At 35.3% G+C, this 22733-nt stretch overlaps 1 protein-coding gene across 2 annotated transcripts in view; it reads left to right on the top strand.

Annotated features, from left to right (window-relative positions):
- LOC133087378 (CD302 antigen) overlaps positions 1–22733 on the top strand; it is a 129502-nt gene that overhangs the window by 35811 nt on the left and 70958 nt on the right. For both annotated transcript variants that reach the window (XM_061184389.1, XM_061184399.1), the window contains exons 14-23: positions 7532–7613; positions 8546–8614; positions 11038–11152; positions 14732–14767; positions 15158–15333; positions 16006–16073; positions 16355–16434; positions 17026–17165; positions 19244–19349; positions 19581–19741. In XM_061184389.1, the coding sequence (XP_061040372.1) occupies positions 7532–7613; positions 8546–8614; positions 11038–11152; positions 14732–14767; positions 15158–15333; positions 16006–16073; positions 16355–16434; positions 17026–17165; positions 19244–19349; positions 19581–19741 (1033 nt within the window). The remainder of the gene's footprint in view (positions 1–7531; positions 7614–8545; positions 8615–11037; positions 11153–14731; positions 14768–15157; positions 15334–16005; positions 16074–16354; positions 16435–17025; positions 17166–19243; positions 19350–19580; positions 19742–22733) is intronic.

Genomic DNA, 22733 nt, shown 5'->3' with positions numbered 1-22733 from the left:
AGTATAGTTGATTTACAATGTTGTGTTAGTTTCAGGTGTACAACGAAGTGAATCAGTTATACATATACATATATCCACTCTGTTTTAGATTCTTTTCCCAAATAGGTCATTACAGTGTATTGAGTAGAGTTCCCTGTGCTATACAGTACATCCTTATTAGTTATCCATTTTATATATAGTAGTGTGTATGTATCAATCCCAGTTCCCAATTTATTCCTTCCCCCACCCTTTCCCCCCGGTAACCATAAGTTTATTTTCTACATCTGTGACTCTTATTTACAAAATAAACATTCAGTGTTTTTAAGAACTCTTTTGGCAAGTAAATCAAAACTGTATAGATGATAATAAAAACACTCATTCTGAAATTCATGGGATATAACCAAAGCTATAGCTGGAGGTACATTAATAGCTTTAAGGGCTTTAATTATTAAACAAAAATAATGAAAATAAGCATTCACCTAAAAGTTAAAATATTTATCAACATAAATAAAAGGAAACCATAAGAAAGAACCTAATAAAAGTGAAATGAATGAATTAGAAACTAGAAAAGCAGAACTGACAAATCCTAGAGTTTTATCTCTAGAAATAAAACTACAAAACAGAAGAAAAAAAATCTACTGATGACTAAATCATGCACACAAACAAAAAAAACAGATACTTAAAATGAAACCTAAGTAAGAGATTATAAAATCCTTTCAATGGAGAATTTTTTTCATTGGTAAGAATCCTATGCATAATTCTATGTTATTATAATGAAATTATTAAAGTGAACAATATCTAGGGAAATATAAATTAGTATATAATTGATTTAATAAGTGGAAACCCAGTAATCCAATAGCCATGGAAAAAATGGAAAAAGTTAACAAAGAATTTCTTCCAAGAAAAAGATAAGAACTACATATATGGTTCTATATGTGAACTCCTTCATATTTTAAAAAAGAGATCATTACCACATATTTCAATAGTACAACCAAGAGATTGTATTCCATTACATAGAAACTGGTGCAAGCATTCAGTTTATTTCACAAATAGTCTAATTCTGATATCACAACCTGTCAAAGATAGCACAAAGAATTATAGACCAACCTCATATCTAGACTTGAAAAAGTAAATACTAACAAGGGATACAATAACAAACACAGATATACTGCTTATTGAGTGCCAGATAATGTCCTAAGTATTTTCTACTAACTAATCCTTACAACGGCCTATGAGGTAGGTTACTATGCCCATTTTATCTAAATGGGGAGATGGAGACACAAAGAAGTAAAACAACTTGCCCAAGGTTATATAGTTAGTAAATAAAGAATCCAATATATGAACCCATTAGAGCCCACTTTCTTAACCGAGTGTGTTATAGTACCTCAAAATAACATGCCTTGATCGTGTAGGATTTCTTCCAAGAGTACAAGGTTGGGCCAGTATTAGGAACTCTATATATCTAGTCAAATATGTGATCATCTTAATAGGTGCTGAAAATGCATCTGGTAAAATTCACTATTCATTCCTGGTTTTATATATAAATATATACTTAGCATATTTAATTAATATAATTAACACATAATTTCTTATTAAATTAAAAATAGAAGTGTAGTTCAACCAATAGCCATATGATACTTAATGATTAAACATTAAATGCATTTCCATGAAAGTCAGAAAAAAGGTAAAGATGCCTAGTATCATCACTTTTGTTGATCTTTGTTTGGAATTTATCCCCTGTTCATTAAGATTTTAAAAAAAAGAACATTACAACATGCAAATATTTATAATATATTAAGTGGGAAGAAAGGCAAATTATAAAAGAGTAAAAAATATACTATTTACATCAAAAAGTAGACTGCAAAAATACGTCAGAAAAGATCATCGTTGTTACCTCTGGAAGATAAGATTTTGAATGCGTGTTTAAATGTTTGAACATTTTTCCACATTTTCCAGATTTGCATTAATATGCTAACTATTGTATTTTCTTCATTAAAGCAAGTAAAGTCTCACTACAGTGTGCTTGGAATCTGATGAAAAATATAATACATGTGTTCCATAAATAATCATTTATTAAGCATCTATTGTATAATTTCTAGTATTTTAGACTTCATTTTCTAGCATTAGAAATTAATATACAAAATTTCATTGCACACTAACTAAGCTAATTTGAATATACAAACTCTTAAGTTTCTTTTGAGGTGAGTGTTTCTTAGCTACTGCCCACAACCTTGAGAGTAGAGTATAATGAATGCAATATTCAGACCGAATCTTTCCAGACATACATTTATTAAACAGTCATTGAAGCAGGCACAAAACTTGTTATATAACCTGTGTTGTAAGCTTACAACATACCGGTAGTCTGTCCTTTTAGGTTCCAGTGACCATCTTGCATGGAAGGCTCATTTGAGGTAAATGTGACAGTGTTCCAGAGGCAGGATTCTTCTGTTCCCACTGTAGTTGGCATAAGGCAGTCCCAGTCACCTGACCCAATGACTGGACATGGGACCATTAAAAGATCAGGCCCTAGGGCTTCCCTGGTTGCGCAGTGGTTAAGAATCCGCCTGCCAATGCGTGGGACATGGGCTTGAGCCCTGCTGCAGGAAGATCCCACATGCCACGGAGCAACTAAGCCTGTGTGCTACAACTACTGAGCCTGTGCTCTAGAGCCCATGCTCCACAACAAGAGAAGCCACCGCAGTGAGAAGCTCGCGTACCGCCACGAAGAGTAGCCCCCGCTCGCCGCAACTAGAGAAAGCCCGCGCGCAGCAATGAAGACCCCACGCAGCCAAAAGTAAATAAATTTAATAAATTAAAAAAAAAAGAGAGAGATCAGGCCCCAGATCCATTTCCAGTGGTACAGGATACCAGCCTCACCAGATTCTAATACCCTTTCATGAGAGTGAGAGTGTCCCTAAGTATTTTTAGCTATTCCTCATATCTTCACTTTTACCAGTGAGTGCCCATTTCTAAGATCATGCTGATTAACAAGCTTCTAAGTTTGCTGATATTAACCTATTTCTGACATTTACTCCGCTAACAACCAAAGTCTCAGGTACGGCTTTTGGACCACAGACTCCCTTGTGGTGGCTGCCTCTGGAGCATAACCTTTCTAATACCCTGCTGACCCTCCCTGAAGAGAGAATTTCAACCGGGCAGCTTGCTAGCCCCTAGATCTCAAGCTTGACACACACAATATCATACTGTCTAAGCTAAGGTATTTTTACGGAAAATACTGACATAAACAAACTGGGTTTTGAATCAAGTTCCTAACCCAGCAAGAGGTTAGAAACCTTTACGTGGTTCAGGGAGCCATGGAAAAGTACTAAGCCATGAGGTTGTGGATACAGTCAGCCCTCCATACCCACACGTTTCATATCCACAGATTCAATCAACTTCAGATCGAAAATATTTGAAAAAAATTCTGGAAAGTTCCAAAAAGCAAAACTTGGATTTGCCTCATGTTGGCAACTATTTACATAGTATTTACACTGTTTTAGGTATAATAAGTAATCTAAAAATAAAGTATACAAGAGGACATGTTTAGGTTACATGCAAATACTACATCATTTTATATAAGGGACTTGAGCATCTGTGGATTTTGGTATGAGGGGGGTCCTGGAACCAATCCCCTGTGGATACCAAGGGGCAACTGTATTTGTGGGAATCAATTGATGAAAAATGGAATATCATATATGATATAAATGATCATTAAGAGCTTCTATATACAGAACAAATTACACTAGAAAACAAAAGTCTGAGAGGTAATTAAGGACTCTTTCTTGATTTTTTAATTTCTAATCACACTTGCTGAGTTCTCCCCCTCAATTAAAAATTAATACAGGTTCATTATGTAAAATTGGGGAATGTAAAAAATGATAATGAAGAAAATTAAATCACCTCAAATCCTAGCTCCTAGTTATAAACATAGTTAACATTTAGTATAAATCTTTTCCATTTTCTTCTATTTCTATCATATAGTTTATTTTCCACAGAATATACAATGTTTAGTTTCTTTTCTGATCACAGAAGCAATGTATATTGAATTTAGAAAACAGAAGAGCACAAAGGAAAAACACATCACCATAATCCTTTCACTCATAGGGACTATATTTTATTTGTACTCATCCTAGCAGCTAATACAGTACCATGTATTAATCAGACTGTAACGTCTGCTTAATACGTGCTCCATTAATAGATAATTTGCCCATGCTATATTTAGACAACATATTCTAAAACTTATTCAATATTATAACCATGGCTTGAAGGGAAGAAAGGAAGCCAGCCCATTTATATCAGAAAATGATTCTACAGCTTATTCCTTGAACACCTTAGCTTTTTATTGCAGGGATTGACCTTTCTCAGCGAGACGTCCATTGCCCAAATTGTGTTTTGCCTGCCAAGGAATAAGGTCAGATTACTGCTCTACTTCTCACAATCTAAGTTCCATTCTCTGTTTGTATTTCAATGAAAAGAGTTCATGGTACACCAGATCATTAAGGCTCTAAAATCTTTGCAACTCTTAACAGCAGCCCACCAGGGAAAGCCATTGTAGAACAAAAGTAGTTTTAGGATTAGGGAAGAAAGCCTTGTTTGCAGTGCGATTGCTGCTGTGTGCACTACCTCCAGTGATGTGGCAGGAGTGGATTTGGATATAAATCTAAGGCTTTGCAGACTAAGCGCCCTCATCAAATAGTGTTTATTGGGGGTTATGGTTGAGGTGCTGTTTTCCTTAGGAACCAGATGCAGCAGGAAATTTGATTGAGAGTAGAAATTTTAATGCAAATACAGAAAGTAACCTTTCATGCAATGTCTTCTTAACCTCATAGCCTTAAAACCATATACTTAGTGTTTGGAGCAGAAGAAATTTATATACAGAGAGAAGTTTTCAGTTTGATTTAATTCCTCAGTTATGATCCATTTCTTCCCACAAATTTTTTTTCTTCCCTCGAATTTTTGAAAATCCATATTAGAGGTGTGCAACGATTAATGTGATTTCCAATTTCTTCTTCTCTTTATCTACCTACAGACAAATCAGGCCAAACCAGGAAGAAGTTACAAATGAGAAATGAAGTAAAAAACCCCCAAAAGTAGCTACTATTTACTATATTTATAACACAAAAAAAAACCCCACAAGTAGCTACTATTTACTATATTTATAACCGGCTAATAAATCTCTTGAAATGGAAGCTGAAAACTATAAAGGTCTGGGTTGCAATGAAGTTCAGTCTCAGAATGTAGTGAAGATGAGAAGCTTTGGACATGGGACAAACTTCTCTCTAGGAAACTGTTCTCTGAGGTGCAGCAGAGGAGGCAGAAATGGGCCTGAAAGCAGAGGTTTCTAAGGGAAGATGGGGAGCTAAGAGCAGACTGAGTGGAAATGGTGGGGACAGACCCCTAAAGAAGCTTTCTGTGGGAGCTGCCTATAGAGTAAATGCAGATGCCAAACGATCTTTGATCATCTTCCAGTCATACTGTTGATTGTGCAAAGAAGATAAAATATCTAATGCTTACTTTAGGGAAACACAGAATTCCGCACAAATTCTCCAGGCCCAAATACATAATCCACAAAAATTAGAAAGAAATGAAGTTTGAGGAAGCAAACTTGATCTCCTCTTTATTTTAGCTGTCTGAGTTTAATTATAATGTATATATGGCAATTATCTAGACCTGGTGGTTTAGAAATCTAACAATCGGAAAGTATGATACATTTGGAAGTCTGTAGGAAAGCTCTGATTAGTTGAAGACACAAACTGCAAAATCCTTTTTTAGCTGCTAAATTCAAACTAGACTTAATTGTCTCCACTGGATTTATCTTAACTCTGCAAATTGGTAATCTTTCTTTCTGAAAGAAAACAGTATAACAATAAAAACTGAAAGGGGACTGCCTTCATATTCCATTGCAATAAGTTGAAAAGCTTGAGGTTGGTAAGGTGCAAAACATGCTTATTGATGTTAAAATATGAGGGAATGTTGAACAGAGGAAAGAGATGAAGAAAAGCAATTATTTCATTAAAAAGTGAGAAATTAATTTAAAATTAAGTTTGTTCCTGCCTTGGATTCACTGGCAAATATTTTTAAATGCAGACTTACTCTATTTCCCAGCAGTCTTGTAACTGTACGTTCCATATGTTCCATATATTCTACTGAGCTTGAGAGTAGGGATTAACTTTAGATTTGGATTCTACCCCTTTTCTAATACGTGTTCTATTTATACTTAGCATTTATGTATGTATTGCTTTGCATATATAACATTCACTCATGTACTGGTAGTACATGACATATACAATCAGAAGGTTAAATTATATGGAAAGTAACCAGCATCACCAACCCACCACCCCCGCCAAAAAAAAATTGCATGGTAAATGGTCTACTTTTTAAGGCCTAAGAGGTATACTATATTTTAGAGAGTATTTTCAAATGAAGTCAGAGATGGAGAAATTTCTTGTGGTTATATCGCTTCAATTTATGAAAATATCTCCCTGGTTAGAGTATAAGTTTAATTGAGGGGAAGGGATCACTTACAATGTATGTCCCTGCGTCTATATGTTGTTGTATGTATTCTTCCTTGGAATGCCTATCCTTTCTCCGCTCAGCCAGCCTGAATACTGGCACATGGTAAACACTCAGATTATGGCTCAAAAGAAATGTTGGCAATTCTTCAAAGACTGTCTTTTGTCCTACTAACTCTACAAAATGTTTCCTGACTTCCTACAGTCCACAGTGACCTCTCCTTTTTCCGAACTCTTTGTAGTGCTTAAAATGTATGCAAATTTTTATCATTTGATGTTTTTCAAAAATGGTCTCATATTTTCTTTGTTCATATATATCTTGTCTCCCTGACTAGTTTATATACCACTTGAGGGTAGATATTATGTCTTGTGTTTCTCTGTATCATCATTGCACATAGCTCAGTGCCTTGCACATGAAAGCATAATAGTTATGATGGTTAAATATATTCACTTAAGTGATTGCTTAATTATATTGCTCTGGTATAACCCATGGAGTTTGGTATTTAGAAAATATTGATACTTGAATGCTTGTTTTACTTTAAACTTAGTGGGCAGAGGGAATTAAATTTTTTTTAAAATCTCATTTAATAAAAGGTTAGCCAAGCCAAAGGTTAGCCAGGATCTTCATTTTAAAAAGATACTTGATAGTTATAGACAAATGCTTTAAGGAAATGCTATGGTTGTTTTTGTATCTGAAAACATTATCTAATATTGAAGCTCTGCAGTAAAAGTTTTGAAATAATCATATACTTTTTTTCCCTCCTAAGTTCTTCAAAGCAGAATAGTTTTTGCCTTTCATATGAAGAAAATAACATAAAATTTAGTTTAAAAAAGTCTGGTACTTTTTTGATAGCTACCCTGTAAATAGGGTTCAGTTTCATTTCAGAAGACTTGTTCATATAGCTTGAAATTGTGTTTCTCAGTTAGTGAGAAGGTCTTCTGAATAAACTTACATGTCTTAAGCATTTTAGACATGTGGATGCTAAATGTTTTTGCCAAATGCTGTGCTCAAATTTTCTTAACACTTCCTTTTTACATAGTGACCAGCGTTGGCTCTGGATAGGTTTGAATAAAAGGAGCCCTGACTTACAAGGATCCTGGCAATGGAGTGATCATACACCAGTAAGTTTAATCTTTCTCGTTTAGAATAATATGGAAGGAGTATTTATTTCAATAACAAGAAAGTTGATTGTTAATTAATGTAGCCATACAACCATTAAATTATGTAGGTGTATCTTTTTTGAAATGGAAGTAGATTCATATGTATGAAGTGGGGAAAAATAAGTTACTAATCTCACTTTTATTAAAAAAATAACCATACACATAGTCTCTCTACATATAATCCAAAAAAAATTAAAATATAGATATATAAATATAGCGGTCATTTTGGGGTAGTAAAAGTGATTTTTTTTCTTTTTCTTTGGTTTTTTTTTTCCTTTTTTTTCATAATGAGCAGCTTTTATTTTTATTATTTAAAAATATGAGTTATATAAAAAAGAAAGAATTTTAATTGGAGGAAACAATTCAGGAGAACCTTAAAAAGTCCTTAAATATTATTTCAAATGTTTACATTATCCTAAGGAGAGGTTTTAGGTAACACTTAGAGGAGCAAATTATTCTCAGGTATTAAATATTTGCTCCACGTTACCGTTGTGTCAAGTCATTGTATATTCTTTCAAAATGTAAAATTCCTTGACTTCATTTTCAAATTGGAGCATATCCAAGAATAGTCAATCGAATAACTAACATTTCAACACATGCATTTAAAAAAAGTATTTTGCAAGCTCCTGATTCTTTATGACTCCAACTGTGAACTTAATACATGATTAACCTCCACTTCTGAAACTGTAGCCTCCTTTGTTTGGAAACTGAAGACCTCATGGCATTTTATAAGTCCTCGCGTGATTTAGCATCCTGACATAAAAAAGAAATGAAAAAGTTTTCCTCCCTTGGCATATGAACACACTTGAGTTATTAAAGCTGCCTAAATTACATCTAAATTGCAAATATTTATACATCAGTCTTAAATTCTCAAGCCTCTCTTGTCTTTTAAGGTGTCTACTATTATCATGGCAAATGAGTTTCAGCAGGATTATGATATCAGAGACTGTGCTGCTGTCAAGGTCAGTACAATGCTGGAAAATCTGCATATTTAAAAAATAAATCTGGCAGTATGTGCAGTCAGGCAACAGATCCACGAAGTGCCTTTTGCGTGTGGAGCATGATATTAGGTGCAATGGGAGGTTAGAAGTACACCCATGGCCCAGCCCTCAAGCAACCTAACTGACACTTAATTTGAGAAGATAAAATTCATATTCAAGAAAGACGACTCTTGTTACTATGCAGTAATAAGCTCCAAATGAGTAGGCTGAGGAGGGCTAATGAAACTCAGAAGAGGAAGTGATTTCTATTGCCTATTTCCAGAAAGAGATGGGACCTCAATTGGACCTTTAAGGATGGATAGAGTTTGTACAGGTAGGATAGGGTAAGGCATAAAAGAAAGTGGGAGTGGAAGGGAGAGGCTAAGGCAGTGAGGGGAACAATGCAGATCAAGAAGTTTTAGTTGGTGCTGTGGTTGAAAACAAAGGTGGGAAGTTAGACTGATGCCAGGTTAAGGAGTTTGTGCATTTTTTTGGTAGGCAACAGAGCATGATTAACGGTTTTTGACAAGAACTAAGGAGAGTGTGAGAAGATTCATCTTGAGACAGATTTCAAGATGCAAAAGATAGGACCAGAAAACATGGAAGACTAGTTAGGCCTCTTCCTTTGCAGACTTCATTTGTTTATTCGTTCCATAAGTAGTATGTCCAAGCAGTCTGTGATGCTCTGGGGGGTCAACAATGACAAGATATAAAACAGTCATTGTCTTTACAGAACTTACAATCTTGTAGGAGGTAAAGACAAGTAAAAGAGCAATTACAAGGGCTATGACAGACAAAGTGTAAATTTTATGCAAGAACAAGAGTGTTATAGGAGAGTAACAATGACGGTGATGATGGTTATGATACAGCAGCTAACACTTGCTGACTCATGAGCCAAGCACAGTCATGTCACATATATTATCTCACTTAATACTTAAGCAACCTTGTCAGGTAGGTACTGTTACTGTATCCATCTCACGGGGAAGAAATGTGAGCTCTGAGTAACTTACATGATTACAGAACTGAAATTTAAACCTAGGTGTATGGGTCTACTATGCTATGTATGGCATTTATAGAAACAGTCAGAAGGGGTATTTGTTTATGGAGAAAATAGTAGTACATTTTAGTTTAACTGATGTTTTGAATCCAAGCTTGCAGTAAGAAATATGCTGTAGTAAGTTAGAATAAAGAAACTTGAGTTGAAGGAAAATGTTCATTAAAAAAAGAGTTCTCTAGTGGCCTAGTGGTTAGGATTCCGTGCTTTTACTACCAGGGCCCAGGTTCAGTCCCTGGTCAGGGAACTGAGATCGCACAAGCCACGCAGCACGGCCAAAAAAAGAAAAAAAAAATCGCAAAGGGCCAAGAAGTAGATTTGGGGTGATTACCAACATTTTATAAAATGTAAGAGGATGAGGAGGGAGGAGGCATCTAGAAACTATCTTTGCTATGTAAGCCCAAGAAAGAGATTCAGGAAGATGATTGACCAGAAATATTGCATGAAGGTTGAGACCAAGTACTGAGAAGGCCATTGGAAAGCATTATTTCAAAGTAACTGTTTTAGTAAAACACTCTGTAGTATCCTGCTGTTTTTATAGAATTCCCAGTTTAACACATGAAAGAATGAAAACTTAATAGAAGTTTGTGAAGTTTCCAGAACACTGATGCAATAAACTACATTCTATGTAAGTTGTGTCCCTATGTGTGAAAAGATTGGAAGAACCTACCAAAAACACTAAGCAGAAGAGACACTGATCAGTAACAAGGCCAGCTAGGGCAGTGTCTGGAAGGAGACTCTTACCTCACCTGCCACCTTCTAACCCTCCAGAATGTTACCCTTAAGAGATAGCAGTCCAAAAACTGATGGATGCTCCTACCAGGTCCTGTCCTCCCCTTTCCTTTCCCTGTTGCTTGCTGCCTGGAATTTGTAGAGAGCCATCTTAGACCACACAGAGGAGGGCAATATCCCAGAAACACAAAGCAACGCCAAAGGTGGAACTTGGGCCCCTGATGCCAGACTTTTATGTCACTTTTCACAGGTCTGCTATGATCACAGGCTGGTGTTTGGAAACCACTGAACCAAATATTCTTTTCTAGCTTGATCTTCCCAAAATTTAAAGTTGTAAGATTCTACAATTTCATATCAACAAAAAACAGAAAAAAACCCAGTAATTTTGCATTTTGGACATAAACATGACCCTATGCTATATTTTCTTTATCAGTCCCTTTGAAGGCTCTTGCTTGGACTGTTACTGCTTAAACACTGCATTCTTTCATGTGTTCATTCATAAACATATATCCTAGGTGCTAGAGCTAAAGCAGAGTTAGAGACCATAGGGCTTACAGTTTAGTGTTGTATAAGGGCTGCATCAACTTGAAAATATTCTACAATCCTCTTCCTCCTTTAGGTCATTAATAGGCCATGGCGAAGAAGGTGGTATTTCTATGATGACAGAGAATTTATTTATTTAAGGCCTTTTGCTTGTGATACAAAACTTGAATGGATGTGCCAGATTCCAAAAGGTAAATGTAGTTATTCCTTTTCACAGTCTTCTCATGTGAACTTGTGAATGCTGAGCCAAAGTACCTAAGAGGGCATTTTAGTCTATAATTATAATTTTAAAAGCCTTTGACACTACAGTTAATATGTTAAGCTCCATCCTGCCTGACTCCTACCCCTAGTAAAATGCTGCCTTATTGAAATTAGATACTACCTTCCTCTTTTGTCATGAACGAATTTGTATAGGAGATAAAATTTAAGGCTAATTTAGGGAGATTAGGTCTTGGAATGAAGGATTATTTCAAGTGAAAGGAGAGACGAAGTAGAGGGAATCATTTTAATTTTTATTTTGTTGCAAAATGAAGGACAAAATGAAGACAGGCTTGGGAAGAATGAAGCAAAAGTCAGGAAATCAAATTTGGGCAGGTCCCAGATCTAAATTTTACAATTTAGAAACAGTTTTCAGTGAGCTCAAAATTACTAATAGTTTATCTCATTCAAATTCAGGAAACCAGTTAGCTTGATAGTAGAGCCTTCGGTGACAAAAAAGAGAGAAAGGATAATAAATAGATATCCTTTTACTTCACTTTTTAGTAGGAAAATGTCAAGGATATATTACAGAAAATGTTAAGAAGATTTTAACTCCCAAATTATTTTTAAGCAGATATTAGATATGTTAAATTAATTAATATAATGGTAAATGCACAGTAAGTTCCTAAATGAATTTCTGAACTGACTGTAAACAGATCATTGGAACTAAAGGGAATTCCGCTTATAAGTTCTCAAAAACCCAAAGATTATCTCATGGAACTGCCCATTAGAAGATTGTTCTTCTTTCCTAAAAAAGGCCACCATCTTGCCTTTAAAAGAGCTTCAGATGCAACATCCAGTGCAGTAACTGGCAAGTCTCTTTCACAGGGCAAACTGGGGGTTCATTAATAGAAGGGGACTTGTGTATGTGTGTGTGTGTGTGTGTGTTGATGGGGTTTTTCTTTTGTGTGTGTGTGGAATTTATTTTTATTTATTTATTTATTTAAGTTTGTTTATTTATTTGTTTGTTTGTTTTTGGCTGCGTTGGGTCTCCGTTGCTGCATGCGGGCTTTCTCTAGTTGCAGCGAGCGGAGGCTGTTCTTCATTGCAGTGTGTGGGCTTCTCATTGCGGTGGCTTCTCTTGTTGTGGAGCACGGGCTCTAGGTGTGTGGGCTTCAGTAGTTGTCGCGGGCTCAGTAGTTGTGGCTCGTGGGCTCTAAGGCACAGGCTCAGTAGTTTTGGCGCGTGGGCTTAGTTGCTCCACAGCATGTGGGATCTTCCCAGACCAGGGCTTGAACCCGTGTCCCCTGCATTGGCAGGCGGATTGTGAACCACTGCGGCACCAGGGAAGTCCCTGATGGGGGTTTTCTAAAGGAGAAATTATACCTGAGTTAGTCCTGATTATTGATTAAACCGGAAAGAAGAAAAAAGGAAAACCAGTTTGTTAAAAAGTAACTAATATATTATTAACTTGGACAATATCTCTGGCTTGAAGCATTAGTTGTGACACTCCTATTATTCTTTGGTATTTGGCATGCCACAGAGAGTCACTGCTCCCTCCAAAGTATGCTCTCACTGGTAGCTGTTCCCCTGCCTCATGTCTGAGTACTGAGGCAGACCCTAGAGTATACGCCAGGAAAACCTTAGAAATGACAAACCAGTAACCACAGGAAATATTATGAAGAACATATGGTTTTCTTTTTTCTTTTTAATGTATTTGTTATTTTAAACAAAAGAGAAGGGAATTAACTAGCTTAGCAAACATAAATCAGGTAACCAAATAAATAAATCTTTTAAATAATTGCACCCCTGCTCTCTCCAATGCAGAAACAAAATTAAAAACTAAAGAACTTCCTGTCTCAGCCTATTTGCAGTCATTTGAAGCAATCAGTGATGGTTTGATCCAGGGTTTAAATGCTATATTAACTCCCCTTTGACAGTCCCTAAATTTCTGAGTTACAATGTGTCACATTCACTGGTTGGATATTTTCTTGGCTATTAGAACAGCCAAAGCCTGCTCAACTGGACACTTCTGTATTAATCTGTGTTTTCTGGTTTTCTTAAAGCAGTTTACCTCTTCAGTAGCCCAAATCACCAAACCTTTTCTCTAGCTCTTGCCTTTTTTATTACCTCATACAGCTGGTTCTAATTAGTCCCCTCCTCTCTAAAAGAGATATTTTGACAACCTAATTTTTTTAAATTATCATAATCACTATGGATATATATACTTTTTAAATATTCTTTTTTAGTTGCAAAAACAGTAGCAAAAATAAGGTTCATAAAAGTGTTTTAGGAAAATGACCTATAAACACAACCTTTTTATATTGTGTTTCTTGATACCTTGTACACACATACATGTTTGTAATCCTGTGTAAAAAGACACCTTTTATTTTGCTTTTCTCACTAATTTAAAGAAATTTAAAGGTTAGGCATAGCTTTCCCCCAACATACAAATGAACAGAATTCTTTGACAAGATGACAAACAAGAAACTATGTCTCTTTTTTTAACTGATTTGCAGCACTGTTAATGGAAATTATCCAACATACAGAGGACTGAGTTAGAGAGAAAAACCACAGATACTGGATATATAGGCAGTCCTCGGAGTAGGGTCTTCTCGTGCATTGGCCCTGATACAATAGCAAAATTAAGAACAGCTATTTTACCCTGTAATTTCTAAAATTCCTCAAATTATGTCTTTGGCTTGAAAGCAGTGTGACCTATGACCAGAATAAAAAGGGAGAGGAAAGCAGCTAGCATCCTGAGAGGAACTGTTCTGTGCCTGACCCTGTGCGGGGTGCTTGCATAGGGGTGATCTTACATGATTTTCACACTGTCTTTGTGAGTTAGGTAGGAGAGTTTCATTTTTATAGAACAGAAAGTTGGGGCTCAGGGAATTAAACAACTGATCCCAAGTAGCACAGCAGCAAAGAGTCTGAGGGCATTTAGACACTGACTCACCCAGCTTCAAAGACCATAATTCTTTGTATGGTACCATATTTCCCGCTGGGTGAATTTTATTATTTTCTTCCCAGTTTTGTCTCTCATTTTCTCAAAAGTTTCAGTACTGGATCACTGAACATTTTTTTCCAAGGATATCTTGGGAGGCAATAAACTCTACCAACCTAGGTGTATTCAAATTGCATTAGATGGAGACGTGGTTCCTGAATAACCTCATCCTACAGTGATGATTATCTTGGTGCATATTCCTTAGTGCTTCTATGTAATGTATACAGTGTATTCATTTACTTATTTGTACTTTCTAATTATTATCTATATTTTATCCATCTAGTCTTCCTTTGTGACTTCCGTGATATAAGGTAGAGAACTGCTAGTAATGCTGTATTAATATGTAACAAATCTGCCTTTTTGGTTGCCACAAAAACAGCTTTAGTGTGGGCCCCACAAAATTCAATGTTATGAAGTGATCATAACATGAAAGGAGATGGTTTGGCCAGAAATGGACAAATCTCAGCCATACTGCAAGTCCTCTTGAGTTAGACTAAAGGCACTTATTAGTATGCCATGTTCTGTAATTGGATACTAAACTTAAGCCATTTGCTTTCTTATATAGGTCGTACTCCAAAAATACCAGACTGGTACAATCCAGGTGAGTTGAGAAAACTAAAATTTATCCAAAGCTGCTTTTACCTTTTCAGTGATGTATTTAGTTAATTATTTAAGCCCAGGCCTAAGTGCCAGCTTCTTCTCTATCATGTCTTCAAATGAGATGAAGTGTCTCCATGCAGGGAAGGTGATTAGCTGGTGTGGGATGAGACTCTGAGGCTGGATTTATCCTTTTCTGTGAGTACAGGAGGGTAACAGAGTCACTCACTGGCTCAGGAATCCTTGGATCCTTCCAGGCAGCACTGCCCTGGCCAAAGAGAGCCAGGAATCTAAATGGATTATTATTTATAAATAGTTTTGAACAATAATCCATGCTGAGAGGGTGCAGTTTGGTTTATGCAGTCATAATTCTGCTGTTTTTCTTCTTCTTTAGAGCGTGCTGGAATTCATGGACCTCCAGTTGTAATAGAAGGGAGTGAATATTGGTTTGTTGCTGATCCCCGTTTAAACTATGAAGAAGCCGTCCTGTATTGTGCTAGCAATCACAGCTCTCTGGCTAGTTTAACATCTTTTGCAGGACTAAGAGCCATCAAAAACAAAATAGCAAATGTAATTTAAAAGAACATATTTTTTAATATTTTCTTATTTTTACATTTATTCTGTTAAAAAAATTTCAAAACTCTACAAAAGTTAAATGTTCCTCTCAAGTAAAATTTGCCTAACAACATATAAGTTCATCACTTCATGTTAGAAAAGTTAAAAAGAATTGCTTAATGTTTTAAAATATTCAAGATTAATTATTAATGTCAGTTGATAAGATGAGCTTCAATAGATAATATAAATTAGTCTAATTCCTTGTCACATTTTTTACTAAAAGTTAACTTTGTAGTTAACTTGAGATTCTGTTTCTAATAATAACTAACTTTGCAAAATAGTTTTTTGGAGGAAAAATAATTTGTATATTTTTAAATTTATAACTACTAGCAACAGGATACTATATGTCCAATTAATATATGCCCATAATTACAGTGACCATATTTTCTGTATGCAAAATAGAGCCTGTGAATATAAAAAGAGTTTCTAAACTACTTTTTTTGATGAAAGGACCTGGTTTATGTAATTTAGAGACCAAAGTAATGAATATCTGGAAATTATAGTGGTTTGTGGTTATGATGGGCCAGGGTATTTAAATCAAAACTCTTCTAGAAAAGTCAGCACATATAAGGATGGGTGTTTAGTTGTTTTTTGTTTTGTTTTGTTTTTGTGGGTTTTTTTTTTCAGATATCTGGCGATGAGGAGAAATGGTGGGTGAGAACTACTGACCAGCTAATAGAACATCGTTTTATGCAGTATGTGACATCATTGATGGTGCCTTTGTAAAGTTATCGTTTAAAAGAAGCAGTCCCAAATCCCCTTTTACTAAATGGAGTACTGTTTATAATTAGTTTTGAACATTAATCCATAAACTACCTAGACTAGAGAAACCAAATCCTTTAGCAAATGAGCATCAAGAAAAAGTAGTATAAAATAATGGCCTAACATTAAATTTAGAATTAAAATTACTTCAGTAAAAAACAGAATGGAACATGTAACTACATTATGAGCTGACACATCTCTCATTTTCTTTCAGCTCACGATATCCATGGCATCACTTTCCTATAACATTTGGAGAGGAATGCTTTTACCTCTCTGCCAAGACTTGGTTTAGCGGTAAGGTTAATTACAAATCCTTTAACGTTGATTATGTAATATGTGAACTTCAGGTTCAATTACTAGCTTAATCTTGCTTTCCTTTTGATTATATGTTTGGTAGCTTTGTCATATTCTGATTTATTGCTAATGGCAATAGATCAAGTTCCAAATGCAAATAAAGGTGCTTTTCACTGTGAATATTTTGACTTCCTTTATCCTAAAGTAGTTACTTAGAAATAAACTTGCCACTTTCATAACCAATAAGGATATAGACAAATTCACAAAGATGAACAGGCAGCAGTTCTAAAGTATAATTTAGGTCCCTTTCCCCCTCATTAGCCTTCTTCAACTCTCTATTTCCTGCCATCAGGAACCGTGGTAACTGTGTGTGTACCAAGTGTGTGCATTTTTATAGGCAATATTGGTATGCTACAACTTACTGGTATGAGTAATAATAATAGAAGATAAAAATAGCTAGGGAAGAAAAGGAATATATTTTAACCGTTTGGGAAAGATTGATTTAAAGAGACTTTCTTCACTACTGGATGGTTTTAAAAATGTGCTGAATGGAAAATTCTCACCACAGTAATCCTGCTTTTCATTTCTCAGACTTAAATAAACCAGCAGACTGTAGTACCAAGTTGCCCTTCGTCTGTGAAAAATACAATGTATCTTCATTAGAGAAATATAGTCCAGATTCTGCCGCTAAAATACAGTGCTCTGGGGATTGGATTACTTTTCAGAATAAGGTAAAAAGAGAATTGCTATGTTGTGCAAATGATGATTGCTTTCATGATGGTTATATGGCCTGTGGCAGAATGGCATCCCACCAAGTAACTTCACTAAGATAGACTCTGCATATTTCAGTGTCTCACCTGATTCTCTACATTTTCAGAAACCAAGTTAACTCTCAAGTTAATCACGCCTACAGGTCTTTCAGAGTACTGTGTTCCTATTCTGTTGCTACTGACACTTAAACTGCCAAAGTTGATCTTTCAATGAATAGTAGTACATTGACTAGTCAGGACTATCTCTTTGGCATGTAGGAAACTGGCTTAATTTCTGGCTGATAAATTTTCCCCCTTAAGGAAAACATCCAAGCAGCATTTACCAATCAAATTAGACCAGCATTTCCCAAACTACTCTTTGGGAATATACACATATGCTAACAAAATGTTAATCATTGATGTTGCTTCCAGAGCAGGGTTTATGATTAAATAGCTTTGGGAAATGCCACATTCTATATTTGCTTCCTTGAGATGCACAATTCATATTGGTGTATGTATCTCTTAGGAAATGCATTTGGCTGCTAAAAAGAGAGATTACTATAGTATGCTAAAACATTTATTCTCTCAGATAAAAGAAGTTTGAAGATAAGCAGGCTGGGGTTGGTATGAAAGCTCTGTGGTCTTCAAAACCAGGCTTCCTTTGTCTTTCTGCTCTGCCATCCTTAACTTATGGCTTCCAAGCTCAAGTTCAGGGTGTTCTCTCTAGAGTCTTTTCTAGAAGCCACCCAATGACTTTATATTTCTCTGGCCATTCCAGTCTGTAAGGAGGCTGAAAAAAAAAAACACCCATTTTATAGCCTGTTTCAAGGAACACAATTTGGGACATGCTACTCCACACTAACATGATCATAATATCAAGAAGAAAAAGGAAGAGATGTGTCTGACAGCTGAAAGCATCTGTAGTAAAGTTAAAATATTAGGGGTATATTTTGACTTTTTAAAATTTGGACAATCTTTTTTCCCCCCAAAGTACTAGATTAATTTACATAGTTGATGTAAATTTATGTTTTTTGTTTGTTTTTATTGAAGTATAGTTGACTGAAAATATTATATTAGTTTCAGGTGTACAACGTAGTGGTCTGATATTTCTATAGATTACACACCATACAAAGTTATAAAATTACTGACTATATTCCCTTTGCTATGCATTACATCCCTGTGACTTATTTATCTTATAACTGTTAGTTTGTATCTCTTAATCCCCTTCACCCCATTAAAATATCCTGTCAAGAGACAGGGGGATGATTTCTTTAAAAATGTGGTTTTTTTAATATAAGGTAATGATGAAGAATACGTATTTGAAATCAAATGGAGCAGAGTCTAAATGCTGACCATACCATGCTATGGCTATTTCACTTATGGGTAAAGTTACTTAATGTCCTTGTGCCTCAGTTTTCCCATTTGTTGTGAGAATTAAATGAGATAACACTGTGCAAAGTGTTTTAACACAAGGAAGCACTCAATAAATGGGAGATTTTTTAAAAAAATAGCTCAAGGACTACTCTTCAGTTGCTTAAATTAAGTGTAGAGTTGCATTCTTGGGACTTCCCTGGTGGTCCAGTGGTAAAGAATCCACCTTACGATGCAGGTGACATGGGTTCACTCACTTGTCAGGGAACTAAGATCCCACATGCCGTGGGGGCAACTGAGCCCGCGCGCCACAACTACTGAGCTCGCATGCCTCAACTAGAGCCCACGTGCCACAAACTACAGAGCCCACATGCCCTGGAGCCTGCGCGCCACAACTAGAGAGAGAAAACCCACACACCACAACTAGAGACAAGCCCGCGTGCCGCAACGAAGAGCCCGCGTGCTGCAACGAAGACCCGACGCAGCCAAAAATAAGAAATAAAATAAATAATAAATAAATCTTTCAAAAAAAGAAGAGTGTAGATCTGCATTCTTTTGGTACTACTTTGTAAGTTTCTATATCTCACAAACAGAAAATTAGCAGCCTTCTAAAAGATGAGGCATTTTCTTCCTATGTGAGCTTTCCCGTGTGTGGAATCTTATACTTCATATGTGTTCTTTGTTTGCAGTGCTTTTTAAGGATCAAACCTAAGTCTCTCACATTTTCTGAAGCCAGCGATGCTTGTCATACCTATGGTGGAACCCTTCCTTCAGTGCTGAGCCAGAGAGAGCAAGGTAGCAGAATTGTTTTGTAAACATGCTTTATTCTGATCTGGAGGCCATGTTCATGTTGGGAGGCTGTGGGGAATTAACACATACAAAGAATCTTATTAAATTACTTTTTACAGAGTAGGTGAAAGATTATCCTGGTAGCTAGATAAGCAAGAGGTATTCATTGACATTTTTAGTGTATCTTTAATTTGAACAAGTCAAATGCTTTTTTTAAAAAAAAAATCTTTCTGACAGATTTTATTACATCCTTGCTTCCGGATATGGAAGCTACTTTATGGATTGGTTTGCGCTGGACTGCCTATGAAAAGATAAACAAATGGATGGATAACAGAGAGCTGACATACAGTAACTTTCACCCATTATTGGTTGGTCGGAGGCTGAGAATACCAACAAATGTAAGGTTTTTTTTTTTTAATCAATAAACTGTGTAGCTTTGTGAAATACCTGAGTCTTCCACAAATTATTGGCTTAAGAACAAGGGCCTATTTTATGAGTCGATTTATATGAAACATCCAAATAGGCAAATCTATAAAGATAGAAAGTAGATTACTGGTTGCCAGAGGCTAAGAGGCTAGAAGGATTGGTGGTGATGGCCTAAAGCATATGGGATTTCTTTCTGGGGTGGTGAAAATGTTCTAAAATTGATTAGGGGTGATGGTTGCACAACTCAGTGAATATACTAAAAACTATAGAATATATGCTTTAAATGAATGAATTATACCATCTATGAATTATATCAATAATGCTGTCACAAGAAGAATGATGACAGAGCTTCCCCAGCCTTCACGTAGATGCCCTAGTTTTTCATAGTAGTATCAGATTCCATAGCACTTATTTCATAACCATGTAAAACCATCACTAGTGAGTTGCAAATAAAAGCTAATATAAATGCTTTACTTATCATCTTGGAATTTGGAGCTGTCAGCCTCAGTCTCCTGAGGTTAAAAAGTACAAAATCGGTGATTAGTGATCATTTTTCCCTAAGATCTAACTGTAAAGAAGCTATAGAAGGGAAGAAGGCATTATATTAACAGTAGTTACCCTGTACCATGATATTGCTGCCCACTGCTTCTGTCTTCCTTATTTACTGGATGCAAACCACCTTTTGCACAAAAGGCAAAGACTAAGAGATTAACTTTAAAGTTGAATTCCAAAAGTACATCCTAGACATCAACTGATATTCCTGATGCAATGGAACTTTGCTCAAGGTTGACGTTGGTGGCAAAGGGAACTATGAAACGTGTAATTATGTACAAAGCAAATATCAAAATAATGCTTGGTTATTGTAGAACATTTGGAGCTTATAGAAGAGTAAACAAAATAAAGAAAAATGTCAACCCTTATCCTGCTTATACTTAGGCTGGTACCTTTTAAACTTTTAACTCATGACCCATAGTAAGAAATAAATTTAAATTACCATTCAGCACATAGATATAAATATAATACTGAATTGAAACAAAAGTTTCAGGAAATAATACTTACCCTTAGAGCTTATATTTCTTTCTTTTCTATTCTACTCTAGTCTGATCTAGTCTAGTCTAGTCAACCTATTCTCTGTGTTCTATCCTATTCTAGTTCATTATCACAAATAAGAATCAAGATCCACTGAACTGATTTCATGACCTACTAAATAGGTCTCAAACCATATTTGAATCCTGATCTAGGAAATCACAATGAATATTTCAGCATTTTTCTTCTAGGGCTTTTCTATACATTGTCTTCTTGACATAGATAAGATCATAGTATATATACTACTGTATCTACTTTTCTTACTTAGTATTATATCATAAGTAGTTTCTTATGCCATTAAAAGATGTGCTTGATAAGCATTTTGATGGTTGCACAATATTTCTTGATAGATATACCATCATTTACCTAAACAATGCTGGGTATTTTGGCTGTTTCCAGTTTTGCATAATCCTAAATAGTGCTGCAATTAACATCTTCGTGCATAATCTTTGCTATATATTTCAGGTTACCTCCCTAAGATAGATTTAGGAAGTGATATAGCCAGATCAAAAAATATAAGTAGTTGTAAAACTATGGTTACCAAATTGGTTTCCAGAAAGGTTTATGAGTTTACATTTTTGTCAGCAATATATTGTGATTACTTTTCTATTCATACCAGTGTATTAATAATTTCCAACATTTATTGAGCAGCTAATATGTGTCAGACACTCTGCTAATGCATCACATGTGTTACTTCATTTAATATGCACAATAGATGTGAAACAGTCTGTACTCCTCTCCTATCTTAGAAATGTGGAGACAAACAGAGAGAGTCATGTAACTTGCCAGAAATCATGCAGGGTATGCGTGCAGAGTCGGCATTTAAATCCAAGTCTGCAGAGCCAGCATTCTTAGCTTCTCTACTGCATTGCCTCTACTACAATGCTCTAAGGAGAATTATCTTTTAAAAATTCTTGCTAATTTGGTAGTTTAAATGATATCATATTTTCATTTATATTGCTCTGATTTCTAATGAAAACATATAAATTCAGTAATAATTTGAATTTCATCCAATGTGAATTTCTTATTCTTTGACAGTTTATCAAGGCCTTCATGTATTTCTTATTGATTTTATGGCTATGTAAATATTCAGTGTGCTAACCCTGTGTTTCTTGCATTTATTGCAGATATTTTCACAGGTTTTTTTTTTTTCTTTAGGTCTAATACCAAAAATATTACAGAAATAAGTTTTGATTTTTTTAGTATGTGTTCAACTCTATTTCTTTTTTTCCCTCCATTGCTTTTAGGTTAGAAAGTCCCTCATGTAAATGTTAGTTAAATGTATGCCTTTATTTTCTTCATTTTGTTTTATAGCTTGCTTTTTTGTTCTGACAGTATGATACATCCATGGTATATGGCATATGTTGTCAATGGTTACTTAATCCTTTTCCCTAATCCTGGCCAATTGTCTAGCATCATTTGTTGCATATACTTCCATCTGTTAAAGTCAATATAGAATGCCTTTTTTATCATATGTGAAGTGTGCATGTGTATGTATCTGTGTGTGAGACATATTCTTGTATAGCTCCCACACTGGTCTAAATACTATAATGTTGCCATATTTCAAAAAATATAATAGGATTAGTTATCCTTTATTATATGCCTTTTTAAAATATGTTTAGCTGTTTTTGTCTATTCTTCAAGACAAACTAGAATTATTTAGTTAATTTCCAATCTAAACAATTAAATAGAAAACTTCTGGTGAGAATTTGACAACATTTTAGGAAGAATTGACATCTTTTTATTAATTTTCCCTCAAGAATATGGTGTAACATATCTCTCCATTGATTCAAGTCTTCCTTTTAAATTCCTCAGTGAAGTTTTTAGAGAAGTTCTCTTTCTTTTTGCCATTGAGAATGGCAGCTTTTTAAAACTGTC

The sequence above is a fragment of the Eubalaena glacialis genome, chromosome 1 (assembly GCF_028564815.1).
Source record: "Eubalaena glacialis isolate mEubGla1 chromosome 1, mEubGla1.1.hap2.+ XY, whole genome shotgun sequence".
In the NCBI taxonomy this organism is placed as follows: Eukaryota; Metazoa; Chordata; class Mammalia; order Artiodactyla; family Balaenidae; genus Eubalaena; species Eubalaena glacialis.
The sequence above is the reverse complement of the archived record's forward strand: the minus strand, read 5'-3'. Positions and strand labels throughout refer to the sequence as shown.